Here is a 25,207-nt window from a genome sequence, read left to right as displayed (position 1 = left end):
TATTTTCTGGACTGTGTGTGCTCAGTTTGCTCATTGGTGTCCCACTCTTTGTGACCCTGTGGACTGTAGCCGGCCAGGCTTCTCTGTCTGTGGAATTCTCCGGGCAAGAATACAGTAGGATCCCCTCCTACTCCAGGGGATCTTCCTGACCCAGGGATTGAACCCATTTCTCTTGCACCTCCGACATTAGCAAGTGGATTCTTTATCACTGAGCCACCTGGGAAGCCGCATTTTCTGAACTAGAAAAAGCCAGTTTGCATACTCACATATGATGGTTTAAAATTGACAACTCCCTTTGCATACATTAGTTCTCAGCAGCCCTGTGCAGTAGGCTCGGCAGATATTGCCTTACTTCAAAAATGAGGAAATAGAGAATTTCTTGCCCAAGAGAGAAGTGAGGTAGTTCCATAGAAATAGCACTTCTACCTACTGACTCCTATTTCAGTGCTCTGTCCTATAAAGGACAATAAAACAAGAATTGGATGGTACTTTACAGTTTACAGTGCTTATGAACATGTATCATTTTTTAAAATAAAACCATGAGTTTTTCATGCAGGGTTTAGACATTAAAAAGCTGAAGTTTCTAGAGGGTAAAGGAAATTGTCCAAGGTTAACCACGGGGGAATCTAATAGGAACCCAAGTTTCCTGCCTACAAGTCTTAGTCTTTTGTGTTCGGTTGGCTGATTGTTTTAGGGCCTCAGGTGCACTGAATTGGATTAATCGTTTTTTGTGGTTCATTTCACTCTGTCCTCACTAGTTCATGCATGGTTTTATTTAGTAACATAGTGATTTGTATAGAGTAGTACATGTCTGTGACTCACCACCCAACATAATAGCTGAGATATGACAATTAACCTTCATATACAATACCTCCCCATCCTTTTCCCCTACTTCCCCTCACCCAGTGTCACCATTTTAAATATGATATTAATTGTTTTACTGTTTTTCTTTTCATATAGTTACATATAAATATATTTATATTCCTAAGGAGTTTGGTTTTTTTTTAACTTTATGAAAAGCATATTATGCTATATGCAAGATTTGGGGGATTATATCATGTCATATATAATTTGAGGGATGTGCAATTGGAGATCTTTTTACCAACAAAAGTAGGTAATCACAGTATATACACACATACAACAGTCCATTGTTTTGTGTATATACATTTATAATGTAAACATTACATCAGACTATCCAGTCTCTCAAACTTGAAACATATTGAAATGCACTCTACCTATATATTAAACATCCATTCATTCAACCAATATTTATAGGATGCGTACTATGTGCCAGGAGGTACTGTGCTTGTGATACACCCATGCAAAAACAGGTACACTCCTTCCCCCCAATATCCCTGATCTCACGGAAATAACACTGCATATATTGAGGTAGACAATAAATAAAATAAATGTATAAAACATACAGGATGTTATGTGATGTTAAGTGCTAGGGAGAAAAACAAATCATGGAAGGCCCTTGGAGACTGGAGTTTGCTGTTTTAAGGGTAGACAGCAATGAATTGGAGGTGGGGTGAATTGGGGGTGGGTTGAGTGGGGAGAGGCACGGAGGGACACGGAGGTAACTTGTGAGAGCTGAATCAGAATAGAAACAAACTCTTCGGAACCCCCTACGCTCGGTTTATTCAATCTGTAGGATGATGGGCTTACTCGGTATTGATGGCTCCTGAAGAGACAATGCATATTCCTCCTACTTTTTCTTGCAACTAGCCTCCAGCTCCTCTGGAACCTCCCCTAGAAGTCGTTGCCCCACCTGACCACCAACCCCCGGGCACTTGGCCTCCACGTGTGCGCATTCCCGAGCACGCGCGCAGGGGGGCGCGCGCCTCCTTCGGCCGAGCCCAGGGCCAGCCGGGGACGCGCACGCGCGTGCCCGGCCCCGCGGGCTCTCGGCAGGGACGCGGCCGGGAGGGCGGCGCGCGCCCAGCTCGGCAGCTGCGGCGGCTGGTGTGGGCGCTCACGTCAGGGCTGGGAGAAGGAAGGGGTTCGCTGTGAAGAGAGAGAGAGACATGAGGCAGCCAGGCAGGAAACGAGAAAGTGTTCGGCGAAGGAGTGAGTTTTAAAGACGCCCGGCGAGCAGGACCGTGCCTGCGGGAGAGCGTGGCCGCCTGGGCTCCTCGCTTCATCCGCGCGCTCTCCGGTGTCCGCTTCAGCACCCCGAGCGGAGAACAGTTCCCCGCAGCCCGCAGAGCTTCAAGGGGCCGCTGGCGGCCGGGCCACCTGGAGCCTTCCGCCAGGCTTAGGGGCACCCTCTGAGAACCCACTTCTCTGTTGCCGTGCAAGGGAACACGGGGGGAAGCATCCGGCAACCTCAGGGAGTCCTGAAGAAGCCGGAGCAGAATGTACCAGGGACACATGCAGGTAAGACATTTCCATCCAACTGGATAGGAATCTTGGGGACTAATATAAGAGCAAGGCGGTTCACCAAGTTACTGTGGTCAAGTACTGCCTTCATAAAATTCAACAAGTGAAGTGGTGCAACATGACCATGACATTTCAGTCCAGTGCTGTAGGTAAAACTAGACGGGTTTCTGAGGGTGGGAGAAGGGGAAGAAAGACCTCAGAACTTCGATTGGGAAGTTTGTTTTATGTGCATTCCCTGAGACTGTTTCTTTAAACAAGATCAAGGAATCCAAAAGGAGGAAACCTGGAGATGACCGTGTTTCCGTTGTATTCCTATTGATGCAACTCAGCATGTATGTCAGCTGAAGGGCAAACAATCATAGGAAAGACAAAGCTTTTCTTTTATCATCTGCGAAGGTTCTTGACGTTTGGAACACTTTTCCACTTTCGTATTATTTTTAAAAGTGATAATTTTAAAATGGTTTGTGCTGTATTTTTCCCACTTCAGATGATGGGACATTGTCACCTATCCCTATAGTCACAGAATGACTTAGGATGAATTTCAAACATATGTCCAAGAAGCTCTAATGTTTTTCAGAGGAGGTGCTGTCTCTGGCTATTAAAGCTCATCTGAGCTGAGCCACTGCTTCTCTCTGATGTTCTCCACTCTCTTGGGCAAGATTACTTTAACCTTGACTCCAGTTTTCATTCACATAGTTGGTTCTTCCTTATAAAGGCAGGTGCATGCTTTGGGTGGAAGAAAATGAAATACCAACTCAGCTTCCTAAAGTATAAACTGAGCTTTTACTTTTTTAATTTTATTATTATTATTTTTTTTTTTTTTTTTTTTTACTGTTCCTAAATGTTTTAGTCATGGACTTGATGTTTGGGCTTCCTTTCCATTACAAAGATGGTCAACCACAGTTATCATATGTGATAATTTCACTCTAGTGTGTAATGTGCTTGAATGTTATGAGGATGTTACTTCTGTATCTTTAGGGCAATTGAAAAACAGATAAATTGACATGTTCTTGCATTTATGACTTAGTATTACCCAATATTTAATTTCTAAGCCTGTGGAGAAATTCTTTTGGATTACAATTTAGTTTTATGTAAAATAGCATTGTATCATATTCCAAAGTTTTATAAGAATTCTGAATCAGCACTATCAGAATTCTAAAAGCCATTTCCCATACAACTGACATCATCTTGTTTTGAAAATTATTAATAGAATTATATCACAATTGTTAGACAATAATTAGTACCTGAAGTGTATTTCTAAATACATACAATAAATATGATCTGCATGTTTCTTATTAAAGCTACACTGAGTAGTTAAGTAACAACCATTCAAACAATGACAGCTAAAAAATTAACAAAGGGTTTTTACCATAGTTTTATGCTTCATCTTCACTCCCAAGAATGGTACTTTTAATTTTATGTATAATCTATTTATTATCCCCAGTTTCTCCACAGGAATAAAAATAGGAAGATGTTAATAAATGGAGTCAGTCCTCAGAAAATTGCTCATTCACACAAAATTCATAATTGACCACCTGGGCAATTTAATGAAACTTTTCACATTATTTTTGGTTTGAAAATGTTTTTGTGAATGAATAATGCAAGCAACAATCTGATAAACTCAGGTACCCCAAAAATAATTTAAACTTAATTTTCTGGATATTTAACAGAAAAGCTTTACTGAAACTTGAATTGCCCAGGATAATGTCTGATGGTTTCATTTCACTTTGAGAGAATAGACAGAATGTAAGACTCTGCATATGCTTCAGCCTTAATGTTTTTTGCTTGTGCACTGCTGTAACAGCAAATATGATGGCTTGCAGTAAAACTCACAAATCTTTGCTGCCAAGCTTAACTTGGAAACATTACTAAATAAAGACTGTAATCAATATGCTTGCCAAAATTTCATAGCACAATACTTTTTTTCCTATTTGCTATTGACCATCGATATTAACTTCTAAGGCTTTACTAGTTTAGTAGCTATTAAATGATATGATCATCTGGTTGGAAATACTCCCTCCCCAAACTAAAACACTTATTACAACCTGATTTGTAATATAGTTATTTGCTGACATTTTAAAACCCCAGTCTCTTTCCCAGAAAATAGTATTTAGCCTATGTACAAAATTCCCATTGTGTTGGTACCTTTAGATTAAATAAAAAATCTTTCCTTATCAGAAACAGCATCATCTTCCTGTGTGTACCTGACTAATCACAAGGGAGAAGAAGCATAGCCCATTCCAAAATGTTTGTAATAATTTAAAATCGGAATACATATTGGTAAAGTGGACCAGGGATGAGCAGATTTACTAACATTTTTTGCCAACTTTGGAGTTTATTTGAACACTGGTGTTACTTGGCTGATACCTTAAAACAGGAGTGCAACAGAAAATATTTGCAATCATTAACTGTGCCTTCTAATTCTTGTCTTTTCCAAATCCAAAAGATTTTTAAATAAAATGCCTTGTAAATAGGCAGTCTGAAGTAGGGGAGGTGTTCACATGAAGTTTTCAAAAATTGTCTAAAACTCCTGTGGTACCTTTGTTTTTGCAACTTAATGATTTTGTAAATAAAATCTATTAATTTTGATACATATGTCTAATTCATCCAGTTTACCATAGAAACTGCATTCATTTTAGAAGCCACAAACTTTTAAAAACACAAATTTGATTTACTCTGGTAGTTCATTAGAAGATAAAAGTTGACAAATGACACTATTACAGGTAGATAGACAGCACAGCATAGTGGTATAGATTTCTTGGTTTCAAAGTGAATGCCACAGGTATATTTCTTAGGAGCAGGCCCAAGAGTTGTGCCATTTTCCCAAGTGCCTCACCACTTATTTCCAAGGGGAATTCATCGCCCCAGCAACTTAAGCAAAGGTTGTTATTTTAGCAACTGTTTTATATTTACTTCTTTTTCCCTTTTGACCAAGGGAATCAATGGTGTTTAAATACACTTTAACATCAGTTCTGACCAACTCTCTATTCCTAATAGATGACCTGTGATCTTAAACCCTCCAAAACCTCTATGTGCTCTGCAGTGTGATGCTTATTTCTGTATGTGCCTATGAGTTAACACTGCCAATTAGAGCAAAATAATTACGTCTCTGAATGTTCCCTTCGCCAAACCTTTTTCTGAAATGGTATAAATATAAAGCATTTAATTTCAATTTTGAACTAATTTTTTTAATTTTTAATAAAGGATCCCCAGTAGAATTTTTGTTACAAAAGTTCTTTCAATTAAAATTGAGTGTATTTATTACACATGAATTTTTTCTGAATAAATTGGAAAAGAAAAAAAGTTTTTTCAGAAGACAAAAACAATCTGTTCATAATTGTAACTAATCTTTATCATAGGCATTGAAAACAGGCTTTTTTGACTTATTCAAACCTGCCAAAGAAAAATTCCATACCCTCTGGCTTCACAGGACATTAACTAAAGAAAATTTAAATGACAAAAATTACAAGATGATTAGCAGCTCAAAGAGTAGTATTTATTTGTCTTCCCCCAAAAGGGTTTTGTGTTTGTCTTAAGTTTACTTAAGCTTTTTAAAATTTTTTTCATGAAGTCTAGATAACAAATTATGTTAATACATTAGGTCTGACCACTGGAGACTCATTTGATTCACTAGAAACAACTAACATAAGAAGCCAGTCCAACATAAGGTCATAGAATGTTCTCAGCATCTATAACAGCAGTTTGTCATTAGTGATACCTAAAGCAAAACTGTGAATTAGGTAATATTTGTCATGGATATTTCCACTTTTTAAAAAGATCCATTTTTTCCCTCCTGATGCCACCATTTTCTATCCTATGTCATTCAGGATAGAAAACCCTTTGCTAACAAAAAAGGATATCAAACCTTTGCTAACAAAAACATAATTAATACCAATATACCACACATGCACAAGCCCTACAGAGATATTTACATTTTTAGAGGGAAATCTGTGAAAATCAGGAGGTATTTTTTGTGGAGAGGGACAGAATTTTTTTAGGAGAATGAGGTAATGCTGGCTTAAGGCTGGGGTTAATTGTGTTAATTTGGTCATGAATGGACATGAATTTGAGCAAACTCCATGAGATAGTGAAGGACAAGGGAACCTGGTGTGCTGCAGTCCGTGGGGCTGCAGAGTCAGACTCAGTGACTGAACAATAAGCGGCTGCCCTCACCTTTTCTCTCCCCTCAGCTCAAATAGTATCTGCCGTTCCCCCTCAAATAATCAGTATTAATGCTCCTTGAGTGAATTTACTTCAGACATACATTTATTGTCCAAAATTAACTAGAATTCTATTGAATAAAATTTAATACATGAATTTTCAATAAGTATAGTGAAACTGATGCTCAAAATTATGACATAAGCTCCCACAAGATTCCCAAGTGCTTCCAGTATATTTATAAGCAAATCATGCTTGTTATGAGAGTAATATTAAGCTTCTAACATTTAGAAAAATGATAACACTTATGGTATAATATTGCTGAATATTTGATTAACCTGAAACTCTCATTCCCCAGCTATACTGGCCAACAGTTTCCTTTATAGACTTCCTGTAAAAAACACAATATGTTCTTCCTAGATTTTGTTTATGGTTTATAAACATTCTTCCTAAAAACATGTGTTTGAAGGAAAAAATTCCAGCATACAAATGTTTTGACTCTAAAAACATTTTTAAAGTAAAAAGTAAGAAAAAGGTTAAAACAGAACTTGTTAATTTTATAAGCCCGAGTCTCTAGTATTCCCACTGCCAACCTAAGAAACACTGAGATGTGATGTACCGTGTAGTCAAAACATCTGGCAGGCTGCTTTTTTACACTTTTCATTGAGATCTCATGTTTCCAACACAGGCATAAACTAGAGCTGTTATAAAGACTTTATATTCTAGAATTAACTTCTTGATATTTTGATAGAATAACTGGTATGCATTTCCTGCACTTGAAGGTACATTCCAGCCTAATGTCTCCTTGTGGTGCCTAAGTCTGATCTGGGTGTTTGGGGACATCTAAACATGATGTCCGGAGAAGGCAATGGCAACCCACTCCAATACTCTTGCCTGGAAAATCCCACGGGCAGAGGAGCCTCGTGGGCTGCAGTCCATGAGGTCGCAAAGAGTCGGACACGACTGAGTGACTTCACTTTCACTCTTCACTTTCATGCATTGGAGAAGGAAGTGGTAACCCACTCCAGTGTTCTTGCCTGGAGAACCCCAGGGACGGGGGAGCCTTGTGGGCTGCCGTCTATGGGGTCGCACAGAGTCGGACACGACTGAAGTGACTTAGCAGCAACAGCAACAAACATGATGTCATTTCGAATACACCAATAAAGAACGTAGGGTTGCCAAGTTTTCTGAAAAATGAAACCTTTTTATGATTCAAACTTCATGGAAGGGAAAAGTCATCTTGTACGATAGCCTGTAACACATGGATCAGAGAGCAGATGCTATGAATTGGGGGTTACATCTCTTTCAGAGACCCCTTACTTCATCTCCACCTCACTCACCCACTTCTCACCCCGTCTCACCTATGCCATCCCTAGGAATACCAAAGAGAAGACATTTTCCCCAGCCTGTTAAGAAATATCTTTATATCTTATATATTATTATGTTATACAGAATATAAACAGGAGATAGCTAATACCCTATTGGTTGACTATCACGACCATTACTAATTGTTCAGAGCCCAGGGTCTAACACAGCACACTGTCAGTATTGTCTTATAATGTCACTTTTGATTTATAAATATGTTATTTGTGACATAGGAGACACCTGTATTTCAAGAGGAAAATGTTCCTTATCAATTAATGATTCTTGGCTAATTGGATATCTATATTTTTTTTAAAGTAAATATTGGCTTCTATTTTGCATGTACACAAAAGTCCATCTCAAGTAGGTTAAAATAAGAGAATATATTTATGACCTCGCAGATAGGCAGTGAACATGTAAGAGAACATTTACCAGTAGCTGTTTTAATGTTCTTATTTACTCTTTCTATTATCTGTATCATTTTGTGGACTGTTTTTATTGATTGATTTTTATCTTCATTATGGGCTGTGTTTTTCTGTTTCTTTGTATGCCTGTTACATTTCGATTGGATGCCAGACATTGTGAGTTTTACATTGTTGGGTGCTGGATGTTTTTTATATACTTTTTTTTTTTAAGTTTTATGTTTGGACACAATTAATATACTCAGAAACAGTTTGATCATTTCAAGTTTTGCTTTTAAGAGTTCTTGCATGATACCAGAAGCTATCAAAGTATTTTGGTCTAGGGCTGATTGTCCTGTTTACTGCGGTACTATCCTTTTGAGTACTTTATCTGACGTCCTACTCATCCGAAGATTTCTTGACTTGGCTTTGGGAATGTGGACTCTTTATAACCCCATGTGAGCTCTAAGAATTTCTCTGCCTGCTCCTTTCTGATGGTGTAAGGGTCATTTCCTCACATACGTGGTCAGAACTCAGTGGAAAACTAGAGGAGGAAGCCCCTGCATTTCTCCAGCGTTCTCACTCTGTTCAGACTTCTCCATACTACTCTGCCCTGTGTATTCTAACATCTGGGCCTCCTGAATCCTCCATGCTGTCGTCTCAGCTTATTGAGAGTATGAGAGTTTTGGGGGGTTCTTGGTTCCTACGTTATGTCTGGAAAACTCTTTCCTGGCAGTAGGCTAGGGCAATTATAGGACTCACTTTATTTGTTTTCCTTCTCTCAAGGATCCGATCCTGTGAGGCATTTTTTCCCAGTGTTTAATAACCATTGTTTTGTATGTTGTCTGGTTTTTTCCCAGTGTTATTGAGAAATAATTGACGTACAACACTGTATAAGTTTAAAGCATACAACGTGATAGTTTGATTTACTTATATTGTGACACAATAGGTTCAGTTACCGTCCATTTTCTTGTGTAGATACAATAAAAAGAAAGAAGGGCAAAAGGAAAAATTTCTTTCTTGTGATGAGTCTTCTTAAGATTCACTCTAACAACTTTCCTATATGTCATACAACAATGCTAGCTATAGTCATCATGCTGTGCATTACAGCCCTAGTATTTATCTTATAACTGCAAGTCTGCGCCTTTTCACCACCTTCCTCCAGTTCCCTCTCCCCCCTTCTCTGCCTCTGGTAACCACAAATCTATTTGTTTGTTCTTAGTTTCCACATATAAGTGAGATCATACAGTATCTGTCTTTCTCTGAGTGATTTATTTAACTTAGCATAATGCCTTCAGAGTCCATCCATGTTGTTGCAAATGATACAATTTCCTCATTTTTATACATATATGTATATACACATATACATATATATACATGTATATATTTTTATACATATTTTATGTATTTTATGTATACATATGTATATATGTATTATACATATGTATATATATTTATACATATTTTATACATATTTTTATACATACATACATTTTTATACATATATATACACATATACATGTGTGTATATATATGCACATACATACATACATACATGTGTACGTACATACACATACATACACCACAACTTCTTCAACCATTCATCCACCAAGGCACACTTCAGTTATTTTCATGTCTCAGTGGTTATAAATAGTGCTCCTTTGAATGTGGGGATGCTGATGTTTTTCTGAGATAGTGATTTTGTTTCCTTTGGATGTATTCCCAAAAATGGAATTGCTGGATCATATGGTAGTTCCACTTTTACAGTTTAAAGCTCCTCCATACTGTTTTCCACAGCTCTTACACTGACGTGCAATCCCACAGCAGTGTACAACAGCTCCCTTTTCTCCACATTCACACCAGCATTTGTTATCTCTTATTTTTGGATGATGACCATTCTAACAAGTATGAGATGATAGCTCATTATGGTTTTAATTTGCTTTTCCCTACTACCTAGGTGTTGTTGAGCATCTCTTCATGTACCGTAGGCCTTCCTATACCTTTTCTGGAGAAATGTCTACTCAGTCCTGTGCCCATTTTTTAATTAGGCTATTTGGGGGGGTTTGCTATTGAGTTGCATAAGTTCTTTATATATTTTGAATATTAACCCTTTATCACATATAGTTTGCAAATATTTTTTTCCAATTGCATAGATTTTCTCTTCACTCTGTTGATGGTTTCCTTTGCTGTGTCTGCAGAGGCTTTTCTAGTCTGATGTAGTCCCACTTGTTTATTTTTCATTTTGTTGCTTGTGCTTTGGATGCCATACTGTCTTTTGTGACTGATCTATATTAGTACTGATATACTACTTCTCCTATTAAAATTCCATTTGATAAATGACCATTATCACTCTCCATGTGAGATTTCACTAGATTGATCATCTTTATTATTTTTAGACAATCACCATTAAAAATTGTACAGGTAAAAAATAATGAGCTCATATAGATAGGTAAAGGTTGCTTAGCCACCATTTCATTAAAGAGAAACCCACAGAACTCTGGCAGCAGCTTTGAAATGGGGTGAACCTGAGCCAGGCAGGAGAGTTTGCATTGCAGGTGCATACACAAGTCCCCAGAGTCCCTGCTCATGCATAGCAACCACCCTGAAAAGCCAGACAAACCCCGTAAGAGGGAGTATACCAAAAACTTTTTTTTCCAAAGAGAATGCCATATGGTCATCTATAAATCATGGAGATTCTAACAGCTGATTGGTGGTGTTGTGATGCCAGAAATCTACCTAGGGAGCCACAGAATTCCCACTCCCACCGAGCCTCTTAAACACTATGCAGTTTTAAAAGCCGCTGGTATGGTAGAGGAATTCAGAACCATTTCAAATGAGCAAGCATAGAAGGAACTGGGGATGTTTGGCTTAGAAAGTAGAGACTCGAGGAGATCATGATGACTTTATATAAATATTTGAATGGATTTTATATAAGAAGGGAATAGTCTGTACATCCTTGAGGGTTAAAACGGGTACCCTAGCAGGGTGAGATACAGTTTCCTCAAGGCAGTGACTGTGAGAAGACCCGGGATACAGTACCCCGTTCTCACTGTATTGAGCTGCCTGCTTGGAGATGGAAGCGGCCAAGAGTAAAGAGGGGCCGAATGGGAGCAGAGCACAGTGTCCTTGTGTATACGCAGGCCTCTAACCCAAGACCGTTATGCCTGTGGATGAAAGTAGTGAAAAGCACTATGAGATGGCATGTGTGTTTGGGTATGCCTGTCTGTGTGGCCCCCCAAAATGGTTGTAGTCGACTGAAGTAATGACCTAAAATAAGCAAAACTCAGTGTGTTCTGGGGGAGACATTCCCTGGTTTCTTGAAAGTATACAGGTGAGCATCAGACAGAGGCATGCCAGTGCCATGATGCAAAGTGATCAAAACTAGTGAAAAGTCCAAAAATACAGAACCTTGTCAAGATGAGAAGCAGGAAAACATTTAAACCTTGTCAAGATGAGAAACAGGAAAACATTTAAACCTCTTAAGATGAAGCTGCTGGAGCGACAAAATATGTTTTCAACTCCTTTCACACGGGTGTTAACTGTAACATACAGAATGGTATCTTCTGATCATGCTGGGATATAACATCTGATTGGACAGGTGATTATGTGCACATGAAAGATCTGGGAGCTGGTTGAAAAATGCAGAATCTCAGGTCCTACTTCAGACCTACTGAGTCCAAAACTCAATTTTCCAAGATACCCATGATTTTTACACACATTAACATTTAGGGTGCAGTGATCTGAAAACATCTACATAAAGAACAGGACCTGATCTATTGCACTGAGACCTTAGCAAAAAGCTTGATTCTTGGATAGTTTTCTGACATCACGGAGGCACAATGATGAGGTGCCTGACAGAGGAGCGGGCAAGAGCAACTGCTACAACTGTGGTTGAATAAATTTTTTTTCTTATATTCCTATCATAACCTCTGCCCAACTGGTTATACTTTTCCATCTGGAGAAAGCTCAGCAAACCTACTACACTCCAACTGAATGAAACAAAATTTTAAATATTTGAAGAACTATTATGTCTTCATCCTATTAAATCTTTTCTTCTCCAAGATAAACAGCCCAGTTCACTCAATCGTTTCTCATAATGACATTTCTGATGTTTTAATGGTTCCATGAAAGTATGGCCCTCTGAACAAGACACACAGCTCGAGATGTGATCTGAGCAGTGCCATGCACTGTGACATTATTTATCTCTTGGGAAAGACATCTATTCAGACAGCTGCTATAGCATCTTTAGACTAACTTGCCCTCTAAATTGTTCTGACGCTTTATAGGTGTTAGGTCTTTATACCAGAATAATCTTGGATACAAATATGCTCACTGGAATATTCTAGGCTAACAGTTCCTTATGTCTTCAAAAATTGCAATAATTTTCAGTTTTGAGGTCCCAGAATCCTAAGTTTGAAGGACTCTTGAAATTGTTTTGTTCAGTCATCTCATTTCACAGATGAGGACACTGAGGTTGAAGAAAATAAGAGACTTGCTCAAAAACTCCCATATAACTCAGCAGAACTAGTACTGGAATAAAAGCAGCCTTCCACTAGTGTGCTATTTCCATTACACTATTATTATTTGAATTACAATAAAAAAAATCTAAGGAAAAAGTAAGCATTATAATAAACTGCTAGATGTTTTCAAATGTCCAATGTTTGGCATTTAGTCACAAAAAATTATTTCTTCCTGCTTTTGAGTGAAACTAATTTTTTATCTTTTTTATTTTTAAAAAATTCTTATTTTATATTGGAGCATAGCTGATTAACAATTAACAATGTTATATTAACATAGTTGATTAACAGTGTTTTATTAGTTGATTAACAAGGTATATAGCAAAGTGACTCAGTTGTATCTATTCTTTTTTAAATTCTTTTCCCCATTTAGGTTATTACAGAATATTGAGCAGCATTCCCTGTGCTATACAGTAGGCCCTTATTAGCTCTCTATTTTAAATATAGTAATGTGCACATGTCAATCCCAGAGTCCTGGCCTATTCCTTCTCCCCATTCTTGTCTGCTGGTAACCACAAATTCATTCTCTAAGTCTGTGAGTCTGTTTCATAAATAAGTTCATTTGTATCATTTTTTAGAGTCCACATATAAGTACTATCACATATTTGTCTTTCTCTAACTTACTTCACTTAGTATGATAATCTCCAGATCCATTCATATGGCTTCAGATGGCATTATTTCATTACTTTTAACGGCCAAGTAATATTTCATTGTACATATGTACCACATCTTCTTTATCCATTCATCTGTCAGTGGACATTTAGGTTGCTGCTATGTTCTGGCTGTTGTAAACAGCACTGCCATGAACACTGGGGTGCATGTATCTTTTCAAACCATGTTTTCCTCCAGATATATGCCCAGGAGCGGGGTTGCTGGATCACATGGTAGTTCTATTTTTAGCTTCTTAAGGAACCTACTCAAATTGAATATATAAAATATATATCAGATATTTCACATATTCAGTTTGAGTAGTAATCTGTTTGGCTGACAATATAAAAAAATGTCTTGTCTGTAAATCTGTTTTAAAAGTAGAATGAAGTGCTATGAAAAGCTGTATCATTTTTATTTCCTAAAGGTGTTCCTCACTGTCTCTCCTTGGACTGATTAGATTGACCATTTGAGTGAACTGGTTTGATAGGTTCTTAGAACTATTTGCCTAAATATGCAAGTAAATCCCTCAGGGATTCTCAGCTGTAAGTGACAGAAAACAACTCTGGCTCATTTAAACATAAAGGGAATTTATTAGAAATATATTTGAACAATTGATAAGCATAAACAATTGATAAGCATTAGAAAGAATGATAGAAAAATCACCACTTTTGCAATCGTAGTAAAAATTGATTCAAGAGAAAATAAAAGATCATTGGATGCTAAATCTGATGAAGGGGGATTTGAGTATAAACAGGATTTACATGACATCAAAATGTCGCCCAAGTAAATTATAAAACAAAAAATAGTGCCTTACCCATGAAGAAACTGCACCCTAAGTAGCCAAAGTCAACATCACCAATAAGGTGATCAACTGAATGTCCATCTCTGTATGCAATGCCCTGAGAAGGACACATCACTCCTGTGAGGATGCAAAACTTGCACCTAATCATGAGAAAATCTCAGATAAACCTAAAATGAGGGATATTCTATAAAAAGTAGCAGATTATGTTTTTTTAAAAAATGTCAGTATCGTGAAGAACAAAGAAAAACTGAGATGTTTACAAATTAAAAGAAGACTAAGGAGACCTGAGAAATGCAATATGTGATCGTGGACTGGATCTTGGACTGGGAAACAAAATTGTCATAAAGCACAGTGTTGGCACAATTGAAACTTGAATATGGTCTGGAGGTTAGATTGATGTTAGTGTCATATATATAGATTGATATATGATACCTATGGCAGGAGAATATCTTTGCTCATGCATGAAATACATGCTGCAATATGAAGGGACATAGGGGCATAGTGTAGGTAGCCTACTCTCAAGTGATTTGGAATAATGAAAATAATAATATGCATGATATTAAATATAATTGCCTATATAAAGAGAGAGAAAAAGCACAAATATAGCACAATGTTAGAAATTGGTAAGTCTGGGAAAAGGGTATTATGAGAGTCCATTGAACTTACAGTGGTATTACAAAATACATAAGTATTACAAGAATACTTACAATTTTTCTATAGGCTTGAGATTATTTCAAAGTAAAAAGGTTTTTCTAATGTTTTTGAAAAACACTCCTAGAACTAGACTCTGGATGGAAGGACCATGAAAACCCCATGCTGGAGCTTCAGCTGCTGTCCCCCACTGCCAAAATGAATGTTCTCCCATGACTGTGTGCCCCCAGATCTCCATTTAAAGTAGGCTCAGGTGATGCTGGTTGGTGGAGCTGAGATTACACTTCCATATGCTGTCTGCAAGGTAGTCTGGGAAAGTGCATGTCTGCTTACCACCAAGATTCCAAAAGTGGACAGTTTTCCAAATATAGAGTGTAGATTTGAGAAAGTTAAGAAAATTAAAAAGCCAGTGTCCAGTATAACATGTTATAGATGTTGTTTAAAAGTAAAATAGACACCTCTCTATCTTGAGTTAACTAAAGTTTAGTCAGCCTTGAAGAATAAGAGTTAAAAGCAAATAATTCTCTTTAAGCCCTGTGCTTATTTGGCACTACCTGCCTTTACATGGGAGAAGGAAATGGCAACCCACTCCAATATTCTTGCCTAGAGAATCCCATGGACAGAGGAGCCTGGTGGGCTGCTGTCCAAAGGGTCTCACAGAGTCGGACACGACTGAAGTCGCTTAGCATGCATGCATGCATTGGAGAAAGAAATGGCAACCCGCTCCATTATTCTTTTTTTTTCCCCCCCGCTCCATTATTCTTGCATGGAGAATCCCAGGGACAGGGGAGCCTAGTGGGCTGCCATCTATGGGATTGCACAGAGTTGGACACAACTGAAGCAAGTTAGCAGCAGCAGCCATTACATGTAGGAGAATACAGCAAAGGAGAATACAGTAAAGCTAGAATATATTGGTTTATTAAACCATGCAGCAAAGAAGAGCAGAATGACCCCTCATCAGGGTCCGTCTACTGCTCACTTCTATTTTTTGGAGAAATTAGAAAAGAGTTCTGTGAAGAATTTGGTAATTGATCAGGGAATTAAAATACATATTCTGTACTTTAGTTATAAGAACACTTTTTATTCATATGTAGGAATTTAATGTAGAAAATTGGACACATTATTGTTTCATAGTCATCCAAAGAATGATTATAATCTAGATGCCCTACACATTTGAGTCATTAATACTGATATGCAATCTATTATGTAAGTCTTTTGGAAGATTTATATAAGACAAAAACAAAGTGTTCTTAAAACTTCTTAAAACAAAGCTTGAGGCAAGATTAAATTAAAACAGAATCTTGGAGATATAAAGGTCTTTAGAGTTCACATAGCACAACTTTGTCATTTCACCTTTGAGGAAACTGAGAGCTAGATCTTGATGGCTTAGACTTCTGTAATTAATTGCCTTCCCCAAAAATGAGAGGGGTGGGGAAAAGATGCTGAAAGGCTTTGATGGCATGCATCAGACATTGCTTCATGATTCCTTACATATGAAGAGGCTACAGAAACAGACCGCTTAAGAGCTAGGGCTCAAGGTCAGACATCAATTTCAAATCCTGCTTCACCATATATTATCTGTGGGATCTTGCTTTTACGACTTATCCTCACTAAACCTCACTCTCCCCATCTGTGGCAAGAGTATAATAAATGTACCCATATGTTTTGATGATTTTTTAAGGATTTACTCTTAATTTTTTTTAATTGAAATACAATTGATTTACAATATTGTTTTAGTTTCAGGTATATAGCAAAGTGGTGATATATTATATATATTTTATTCTTTTTTAGATTATTTTCCATTATAGATTACTATAAGATATTGCATATAGTTCCTTGGGGCTATACTGTAGGTCCTTGTTGTTTGTGTATTTTATATATAGTAGTATATATCCATTAATCTCAAACTCCTAATTTAGCCCTCCCCCCAATTTCTACTTTGGTAACCATAAAGTTTATTTTCTATGTCTGCAAGTTTGTTTTTTAAATAGGTTCATTTGTATCAATTTTTAATCAGTATATTTTATTGAAATATAGTTGATTTACTGTGTATTAATTTCTGCCATACAATAAAGTGATTCAGTTATACTTATATGTACATTCTTTTTTAATGTTCTTTTCCATGATAGTTTATCATAGGATATTAAATATAGTTCTCTGTGCTATACAGTAGGACCTTATGGTTTATTTATCCTGTATATAAAAGCTTACATCTGCTAACCGCAACCTGTCATTTCACTCCTCCTCCAACCTCCTCCCCCTTGGCAACCACCAGTCTATTTTCTATGTATGTGATTCTGTTTCTGCTTCATAAATAGGTTCATTTGCGTCATATTTTAGATTCCACATATAAGTGATATCATATATTTGTCTGACTTACCTCACTTAGTATGATAATCTCTTGGTCCATCCATGTTTCTATAAATGGCATTATTTCATTCTTTTTTATGCTGAGTAATATTCTATTGTCTGTATACACCACACTTCTTTATCCATTCATTTATCGATGGACATTTAGGTTGCTGCCATGTCTTGGCTGTTGTAAATAGTGCTGCTATGAACATTGGAGTGCATATATCTTTTCAAAATAGAATTTTCATCTTTCCTGACTATATGCCCAGGTGTACGATTGTTGGATCATATGGTAACCCTTTTCTAGTTTTTTAAGGAATGTCCAGAGTATTCTCCACAGTATCATGGATTAACTGACCATAAGTGCATGGGTTATTTTCTGGGCTTTCTATCCTCTTTCATTGATCTATGTTTCTGTTTTTGTGCCAGTACCATGTTGTTATTGGTTGGTTGCTAAGTCGTGTCCAACTCTGCAACCCTATGGACTGCAGCACACCAGATTTCCCTGTCCTTCACCATCTCCTGGAGTTTGCTCAAACTCATGTCCATTGAGTCAGTGATGCCATCCAACCATCTCATCCTGTGTCAGTCCCTTCTGCTCCTGCCTTCAATCTTTTCCAGCATCAGGGTCTTTTCTAGTGAGTCAGCTCTTCACATCAGATGGCCAAAGTATTGGAGCTTTAGCATCAGCCCTTCCAATGAATATTCAGGACTGATTTCCTTGAGGATGGACTGGTTTAATCTCCTTGCAGTCCAAGGGGCTCTCATGAGTCTTCTCTGGCACCACAGTTCAAAAGCATCAATTCTTCTGTGCTCAGCCTTCTTTATGGTCCAACTCTCACATCCATACATGACTATTGGAAAAACCATGGCTTTGACTATATGGACCTTTGTCTGCAAAGTGATGTCTCTGTTTTTTAATATGCTGTCTAGGCTTGTCATAGCTTTCCTTCCAAGGTGCAAGGATCTTTTGATTTCTTTTTTTATTTTATTTTATATTATGGATTAAATGACATGGTGTATGAGATTTTCCTTAAAACAGCACAAGAGGGAAAGGAGTGAGTATGAGTAGAGATAGAAAAAGGTTGGATAATTTTTTAAAGTGGTTATGAATACATGGGAATTCATTGGGCTATTCAAAATGGAGAACATTGAGTCACTAATTGAACAGATTTTTAAATGTTCCTTTTTTCTAATTAACTTTGTATTGTGGAAAATTTCTAATGTGTATAAAAATAGGATCTTTTGATTTCATGGCTGCAGTCACTTCCACTGTGATTTTAATGTCCAAGAAAATAAAATCAGTCATTGCTTCCACTTTTCCCCTTTTATTTGCCATGAAGTGATGGGACGAGATGCCATGATCTTAATTTTTTGAATGTAGAGTTTTAAGCCATCTTTTTCACTCTCCTCTTTCACTCTCATCAAAAGTCTCTTTAGTCTCTCTTTGCTTTCTGTCATTAAAGTGGTATCATCTGCCTATCTGAGATTGTTGATATTTCCCCTGGCTATCTTGTTTCCGGCTTGTGATTCATTCAGCCCAGCATTTCACATGATATTCTCTGCATATAAGTTAAATAAACAGGGTGACAGTATACAGCCTTGACATACCCCTTTTTCCAATTTTGAACCAGTTTGTTGTTCTATGTCCAGTTCTAACTGTTGCTTAGACCCACACACAGGTTTCTCAGGAGACAAACCAGTACCTGAGTATACTATAGCTTTTTAGTATAGTCTGAAGTCAGGGAAGTTCTAGTTCTGTGAAAAACGCCTTTGGTCATTTGGTAGGATAGCTTTAATGTTTTACAGAAATAGCAAAGTGTTTCATATATATTATATGTGGAAGAAGGAGTTTAGCAACAGCAGTGCCTATTATATTTGGTTGTTTACAATGGTGACAGATGCTTGATTTTCTTCTCTCACAGTTCTGGATGTTTTTTTTCATTTCCGCATAACAGAACTCTTGCCTTCTGTACACTGAATATTTCCTCATCCTTTATATTCCACCCAAATGTTATCTCCTCGTGAGTGCTGCCCTGTGCCTGCATCACCACCCTCCCACCTCCCCCACACTCAGTGAAGAATTAGGAATGTCTTCCTTAATGCTTGCTTAGCATCTTATATCCATCACTAATACCATAATTAACATTTAGCTTTCATTATTTATTTTTGTCTCCCCAACTGTTTGTAAGCCCATCTGTAGCCGAGACTATATATTCAGTACATTTTTATATCCCTGGAGACTAGTAGTGCTAGGTACATATATATTAATGTAGTTTTTATTGAATGAATGAAAGAATGAATTGGTGAATGAATGAATGAAAGAATGAAACAATGAATGACTGAAATACTCAGAAGAGTCCTTTACTATCCTGAATAAGGACTCCAAAGTGCAATTGGCATGGTCTTTCTGATTCTAAGACACAGTGGCCCCAGAAACCGGTGTATTCCCATGAGTTTCAGGGAGGAATACATATCAAGTGAAGTTTCCACACAGTTGAAAGAGAATCAATTACAGGGAAACCTTATAAACCTTATAATTAGATTGCCACTGTAATTAAGCAACTCTTCGCTGTCAAAGCAATCTATGCAGTTTAATGGGTTCAAATTTTTAAAGCCCGAGGACAGTTTGGGGCTGCAGATTTAGAAATATAATAGATTCTCCTAATGGTTTCTATCTATATCTCTAACTGGCCAAGGTCACTTGGAATTAGAATACATGCCTCTAGTGTTCTAGGCACCTCCTTACCACTTCAGCTAGTTGTCAATAGTGATTTTGGTAATAGTGCTAACACATACATCCCTGAGACTGCTGAGACAACAGAACATCATCATTAAAACTGTTCTACAAGGACATCTTGTTTATACCCAGTGATGAGTTTTGCTTACGTCTCTAGCCCTAACCTTTCCAGATACACACACACACACACACACACACACACATTTTTCCAGGAATCCAAGGAAGGAGCCATACTCACAATGATCATCCAAGGGACATGTCTATTTTGTGATCCTGTCTGAGTACAGATATCTTATGTCTTCCATAATTAGTCTGATATGGGAGCCTGAGTTTTGAAGGAGTATTTCTTCTGATTCAGAAACACAGATTCAAAAATCACATGTCAAAGTTCTGTCTAACAGGAGAGAGGAAATAACTATGACAATGATATGTGCCATTTCTGGGCAAATTATAAAAAGAGAACCTCTCTGAGTGGGCTGAATACATAAACACTCTCCTTTTCCCTGGAGGACACAATCCCACACCCAGGTACATGATTTGGCAAGTGGAGTAATAGGGTTGGGTTTCATACCTGACTTGTGCTCCCTGATCCAGGTATCCTTGGACAACCAATATGTGCAACCAAATGTATGTGTGTGTGGGCTGTAGGGGTGGGAGGTGTATAATGAATAGTAGAGAAATGAACTCAATTTTACCAAAGATAATCAAACACAGATTGGATGTGAGTTTGCTAGTCTTTCTGGAAAATGGTTGGCTTGGAATATTTCTGGCTTTCCTTCCAGCTCTAGGATTCTATTATTTTCAGGCTCTTAATTAATGATCCAGTGCATCTCTGGATTTGATATGGGGCAGATTTTTCCAGTTTACTAATAACCATATCATGGGAAATAAATTCAAAAGCTTTCCTAACATCAAGATACTTGTTATTTCCTATGAAACCAAAGATCAACTTCTCATAATTTTTTAAAGGAGTGCTTTTTGGGAGGATCCTGCTCTATTTCTCCTCCCCATTCTGAAAATAACAAGAGATATTTTTTGACAAAGCCACCCCCAATATGGCAGAATTGTCAGCTGTGATAGAATACTGATTATTTCTACAACAATAGTCACTTTTTGTGAGTGCCTCATAAAAGTTAATCTCTAAAATGCTTCAGTGAGGTTGGCAAAGGATGGATAGTTTATCTTTGTCATGCTGATAAGGAGAATGCAGCTCACAGGCTTTGATTGTCTCACCCAAGCTTCTACATCAAATAACTTGGAGACTGAAGACCAGAATCTGGGTCTTCACATTTTTACTCTATTTCTTGAGCCTGCATAGCAAATTCAGGCCACGTCTCCACATCAGTAACTCAACTATTGCAGAATGACTCAACTAACAGGGGACAAAAGGATTTCACAAGTTTTCTGGAGCATTGCATGGCCTTAGAGGGTAGAAATCTCTAATGCATTCTTCCTGCTGTTTATGCAAGACAGATACTAAATCCATACAGCTCTGTCAATTCTCTGAACTCAACATCTGTATATATTAACTTAGTCCCTTGAGACTACCTTTGTCTATGATGGGTGTACTCTCCTAGTGGAGTACAAACAGCTGTGAGACATCAATCTTTTTGTGCAGAAAGCCTCCCTAGAATCAGAAATGCTCAGGAAGCCAGGAAAATAGTAAGGCAATGGGATTAACTCAAGCTCAGAAATCCAATGTAGAGTCACTCTGTGCTGTGTGAGTAGAAGCAAAATCCTGGGTTGAATGTATAAATTAAATCTAAATGTCCTCCCACCCTTCAAATTTGTCACTCAACTAAATATTTTACTTTTATGTTTTATTTTGTACTTTGCTCTTATAAAAATTCTTGCTTTAAGACTTTAACCTCTGTTAAACACATCACTACTTATTTGGGAGAGCTCTCTTAATTTCTTCTGCTCCTAGAGATTCATTTTTTGCAGGGAAAGAGAAAATACCAGCTTTCTTGAAAGAGAGCTCCTAAATGGCAGGATCAAGATTACTAGAAATATGCATAGGTTTTACCAATCTCAACTGACATTAAAATATCTACTTAAAATGGAACCACCATTCCCTAATTTCCTTAAATTAGTTTTAAACTTTCCATTGCTTTAAGAGTGGAAAGTCAAGAAATAACATTATAAAAATCAGAATATAATAGTATTGATCAACTAACATAATATAAAATTTAAAGTACCAAAGTAAAAATCATGTTTGCTTTTTAGCTGATTTTGTTAAAATTAATTTTTTCAGGGATTGACTTCTAGCACATTCATGTGATCATGGCCTGGTTTCAGAATCAATAAGAAAAAATTGTAAATGTTCTGTGTTATATCAAGGAAGCACTAATCTAACTAATCACCTAGTTAAAAATTAAAGCAAAAATGTTCTGTTCCTGGGCTTTCCTGGTACCTCAGCTGGTAAAGAATCTGCTTGCAATGCAGGAGACCCCAGTTCAATCCTTGGGTCAGGAAGATCCTCTGGTTAAGGGATAAGCTACCCATTCCAGTATTCTTGGCTTCCCTGGTGGCTCAGACAGCGAAGAATCCTCCTGCAATAAGGGAGATCTGAGTTTGATCCACGGATTGGGAAGATCCCCTGGAGGAGGGCATAGCAACCCACTCCAGTGTTCTTGCCTGGAGAATCCCCATGGACAGAGGAGCGTGGCAGGCTACAGTCCATGGGGTCGCAAAGAGTCGGACATGACTGAGTGACTAAGCACAACACAGTACATTCTGTACCTAGCTTCTCAAAAATTATTATTTTACCTGTGGCTTGTTCTGCACATAGTTCTGTAATCTTTAATAAGTGTTTAAATAGTCTATTTTCAGGTAAAGAAGTATTAAAGTAACTAAGCTGAAAACATAGTTAATCTGGCATTTATGCTCAGCCTAAATGTGTATCTACAAACCAATTATTTTTTTCCAACTAAATACCAGTACCACTACCTGATCCAGCTCAAAGTCAACATGTTCCAAACTGGATTCATTATCACCACCAATAACCTCCAATAAAGCCTGCCTCTTTTGATTTCCTGGATCATTTAATAATGCCACCACCTACTCAGTTACCTGTGTTGGAAACCTGGGAACCATCCTCTTGTCTTTCTCCCTCATCCAGTCTTCTTTCTCTCTCACTCTCCAAATTAAATCTAAATGCTCCAGCACTTACTCCGTAATGCTCTTGTGTCTGCCTTGTCTCTCCATCCACACAGTCACCATCTTAGAAAACTCTATTGTCTTTATCTGAAGAGTCACTCTGACTCCTCAACTAGTCCCTTTGCTGCCAGGGTCACATATATCTCACCACCCTCTTTGCTACAGCATTAATTTCATGATATCACCTTTATATTTAAACTTCTTTCAAGGTACACCATCATCTGTAACAGCATATTTCCAAGTGCAGTTTTCTCTAGAAAAGTTATCTAGAATGTTTGTTAAGTTATATTTAAACTCCTTTCAAGGTATACCATCATCTATAACAGCATTGTCCCAAGTGCATTCTTCTCTAGAATAGTTATCTAGAATATTTGTTAAAATTACAGATAACTGGAACCTACTACAGCCATTGAATCAGGCTCCATGAATGCAGCTCAATAAAATGCAGATTTTATTTTAACACTCTGCAGGTGAATTCTGTGCGCACTGACATGTGGAAAACACTAACCTCCAAAAGAAGATATGGCCTGTGAGGTCTGCTTGTCTGGTCTTCTCATCTACAATTTCCCCGTCAGCACCCTTGTCTTGTCTTGTCCAGTTTTGGTATTTCCTCAAACTGCACGCATGCTTCCATACCTCTGGCCTTTTCTAATGATATTCTCTTTAACAGAACACCTACTGTGTCATCTACTTGGTTAATCCTTGCTCACCCTTCAAAGCTCAGGTAAAGAAGCTAAAGGTTATTTCCTACAGGGACCCTCCCTGAGTCTCCAGGGCTGAGGTAGACGCCCTCCTCTTTGCTCTCCTAGCACCTGCACCTGCGCCTGCTCAGACCTCTGTCTCACATCCTCTCACACTGCTTTCTAGTGAGTTCTCTTGACTGTGTCTTGTTCATCTTTTTAACACACGTAGCCCAGAATCTGCTCATGGTAGGTGAACAGTACATGTTGGATTAAATGAATCATAATTCATCTTTTAATTAGTTTGAATTATTCCATTTGGCTTGAGTTAAACTTCTGGAGATTCCTATAGACCAGTATAGATTGAGAATCTTATCTGGGCTCTTTGAAGATAGAATTAAATTAAATTATGAAAATAGAATAGTCCCTTTAAAAACCAATTAATCCTGAGTGATACATTCACATTCCTGTCTGATTAATAAGAAAATGGGAGGGGGCAGGTGTGAGGAACCAAAGAAACAGTATGAGCCAGGAGGCCAAGAAGTAGATCCCAGGCCTCTTTCTGCCCTGACTAGTGAGTGATATGGGGAACACCTCTTAATCTCTGTGACTCCCAATTTTCTCATCTACAGAAGGATTAATGGACTCTTAATCTTTCCTTGAACTATTATTTTATAACTCTAAACTAAAATTTAGTAAATTAGCATTTTGATATATCATTTAATACAATAAAAAACAATTTCAATAAATGAAATTGGATTTGGGGAGGAAGAATCTATTGATCCAAATTTACCATAACATTAGACTAGTATTATATTTAGTATGTTTTTTTCTACTTGGTTGTAGTATTTGGTCATGTGGATTTGAATTTTTATTTTGTCAGTTAATTGTATGATGTGCTTAATACATGAAATAGTAATATGTTTTTATCCCCATGAATTATACTATCATGAGTGAAATTAATGTTACACCATTATTTGACTAAGTAGATGATCTTCATATTTTCCTTACAGCTTCAAAGACATAGGAAAAATTTTTGAGTGAGGTATTAATCTACCTGTGTGACCTTGGACAAGTTATTGAACCTCTCTGAGCATCTCAAAGTAGAAAGCTAAAGTATGTAATGAGACAGCTTGATTTCTTGATTTCTGACTTTTGGCAATAAGAACACAGGTTTGTTGCCAAATTTTAACACTGGATTCTCTGCTTAAGAAAGATGTTTATATTACTGTGAGTGAAAAGGGGTTGCTGCCAGTATCCAGTTAAACCAGTGTCTCATTAAAACAGAGACGAGCACTCCCCCTTTTAAAAAAGTCTACAATAAGATTATCATAATGGAAATTATACCCTCA

General features: G+C 37.4%; 1 protein-coding gene across 3 annotated transcripts in view; it reads left to right on the top strand.

Annotated features, from left to right (window-relative positions):
- The first annotated feature begins 2,014 nt into the window (after positions 1–2,014).
- Positions 2,015–25,207, top strand: part of PEX5L (peroxisomal biogenesis factor 5 like) — a 264,931-nt gene continuing 241,738 nt past the window's right edge. The window contains exon 1 of one of the 3 annotated variants that reach the window (XM_043873810.1): positions 2,015–2,379. In XM_043873810.1, coding sequence (XP_043729745.1) covers positions 2,359–2,379 — 21 coding nt within the window. In that variant the 5' untranslated portion in view covers positions 2,015–2,358. The remainder of the gene's footprint in view (positions 2,380–25,207) is intronic. The other 2 variants (XM_043873807.1, XM_043873808.1) reach the window with 2 other exon arrangements.

Source organism: Cervus elaphus, chromosome 19 (assembly GCF_910594005.1).
Source record: "Cervus elaphus chromosome 19, mCerEla1.1, whole genome shotgun sequence".
NCBI classification, from domain to species: domain Eukaryota; kingdom Metazoa; phylum Chordata; class Mammalia; order Artiodactyla; family Cervidae; genus Cervus; species Cervus elaphus.
Note: the sequence above shows the minus strand (reverse complement) of the source record. Positions and strands in the feature narration are given on the sequence as shown.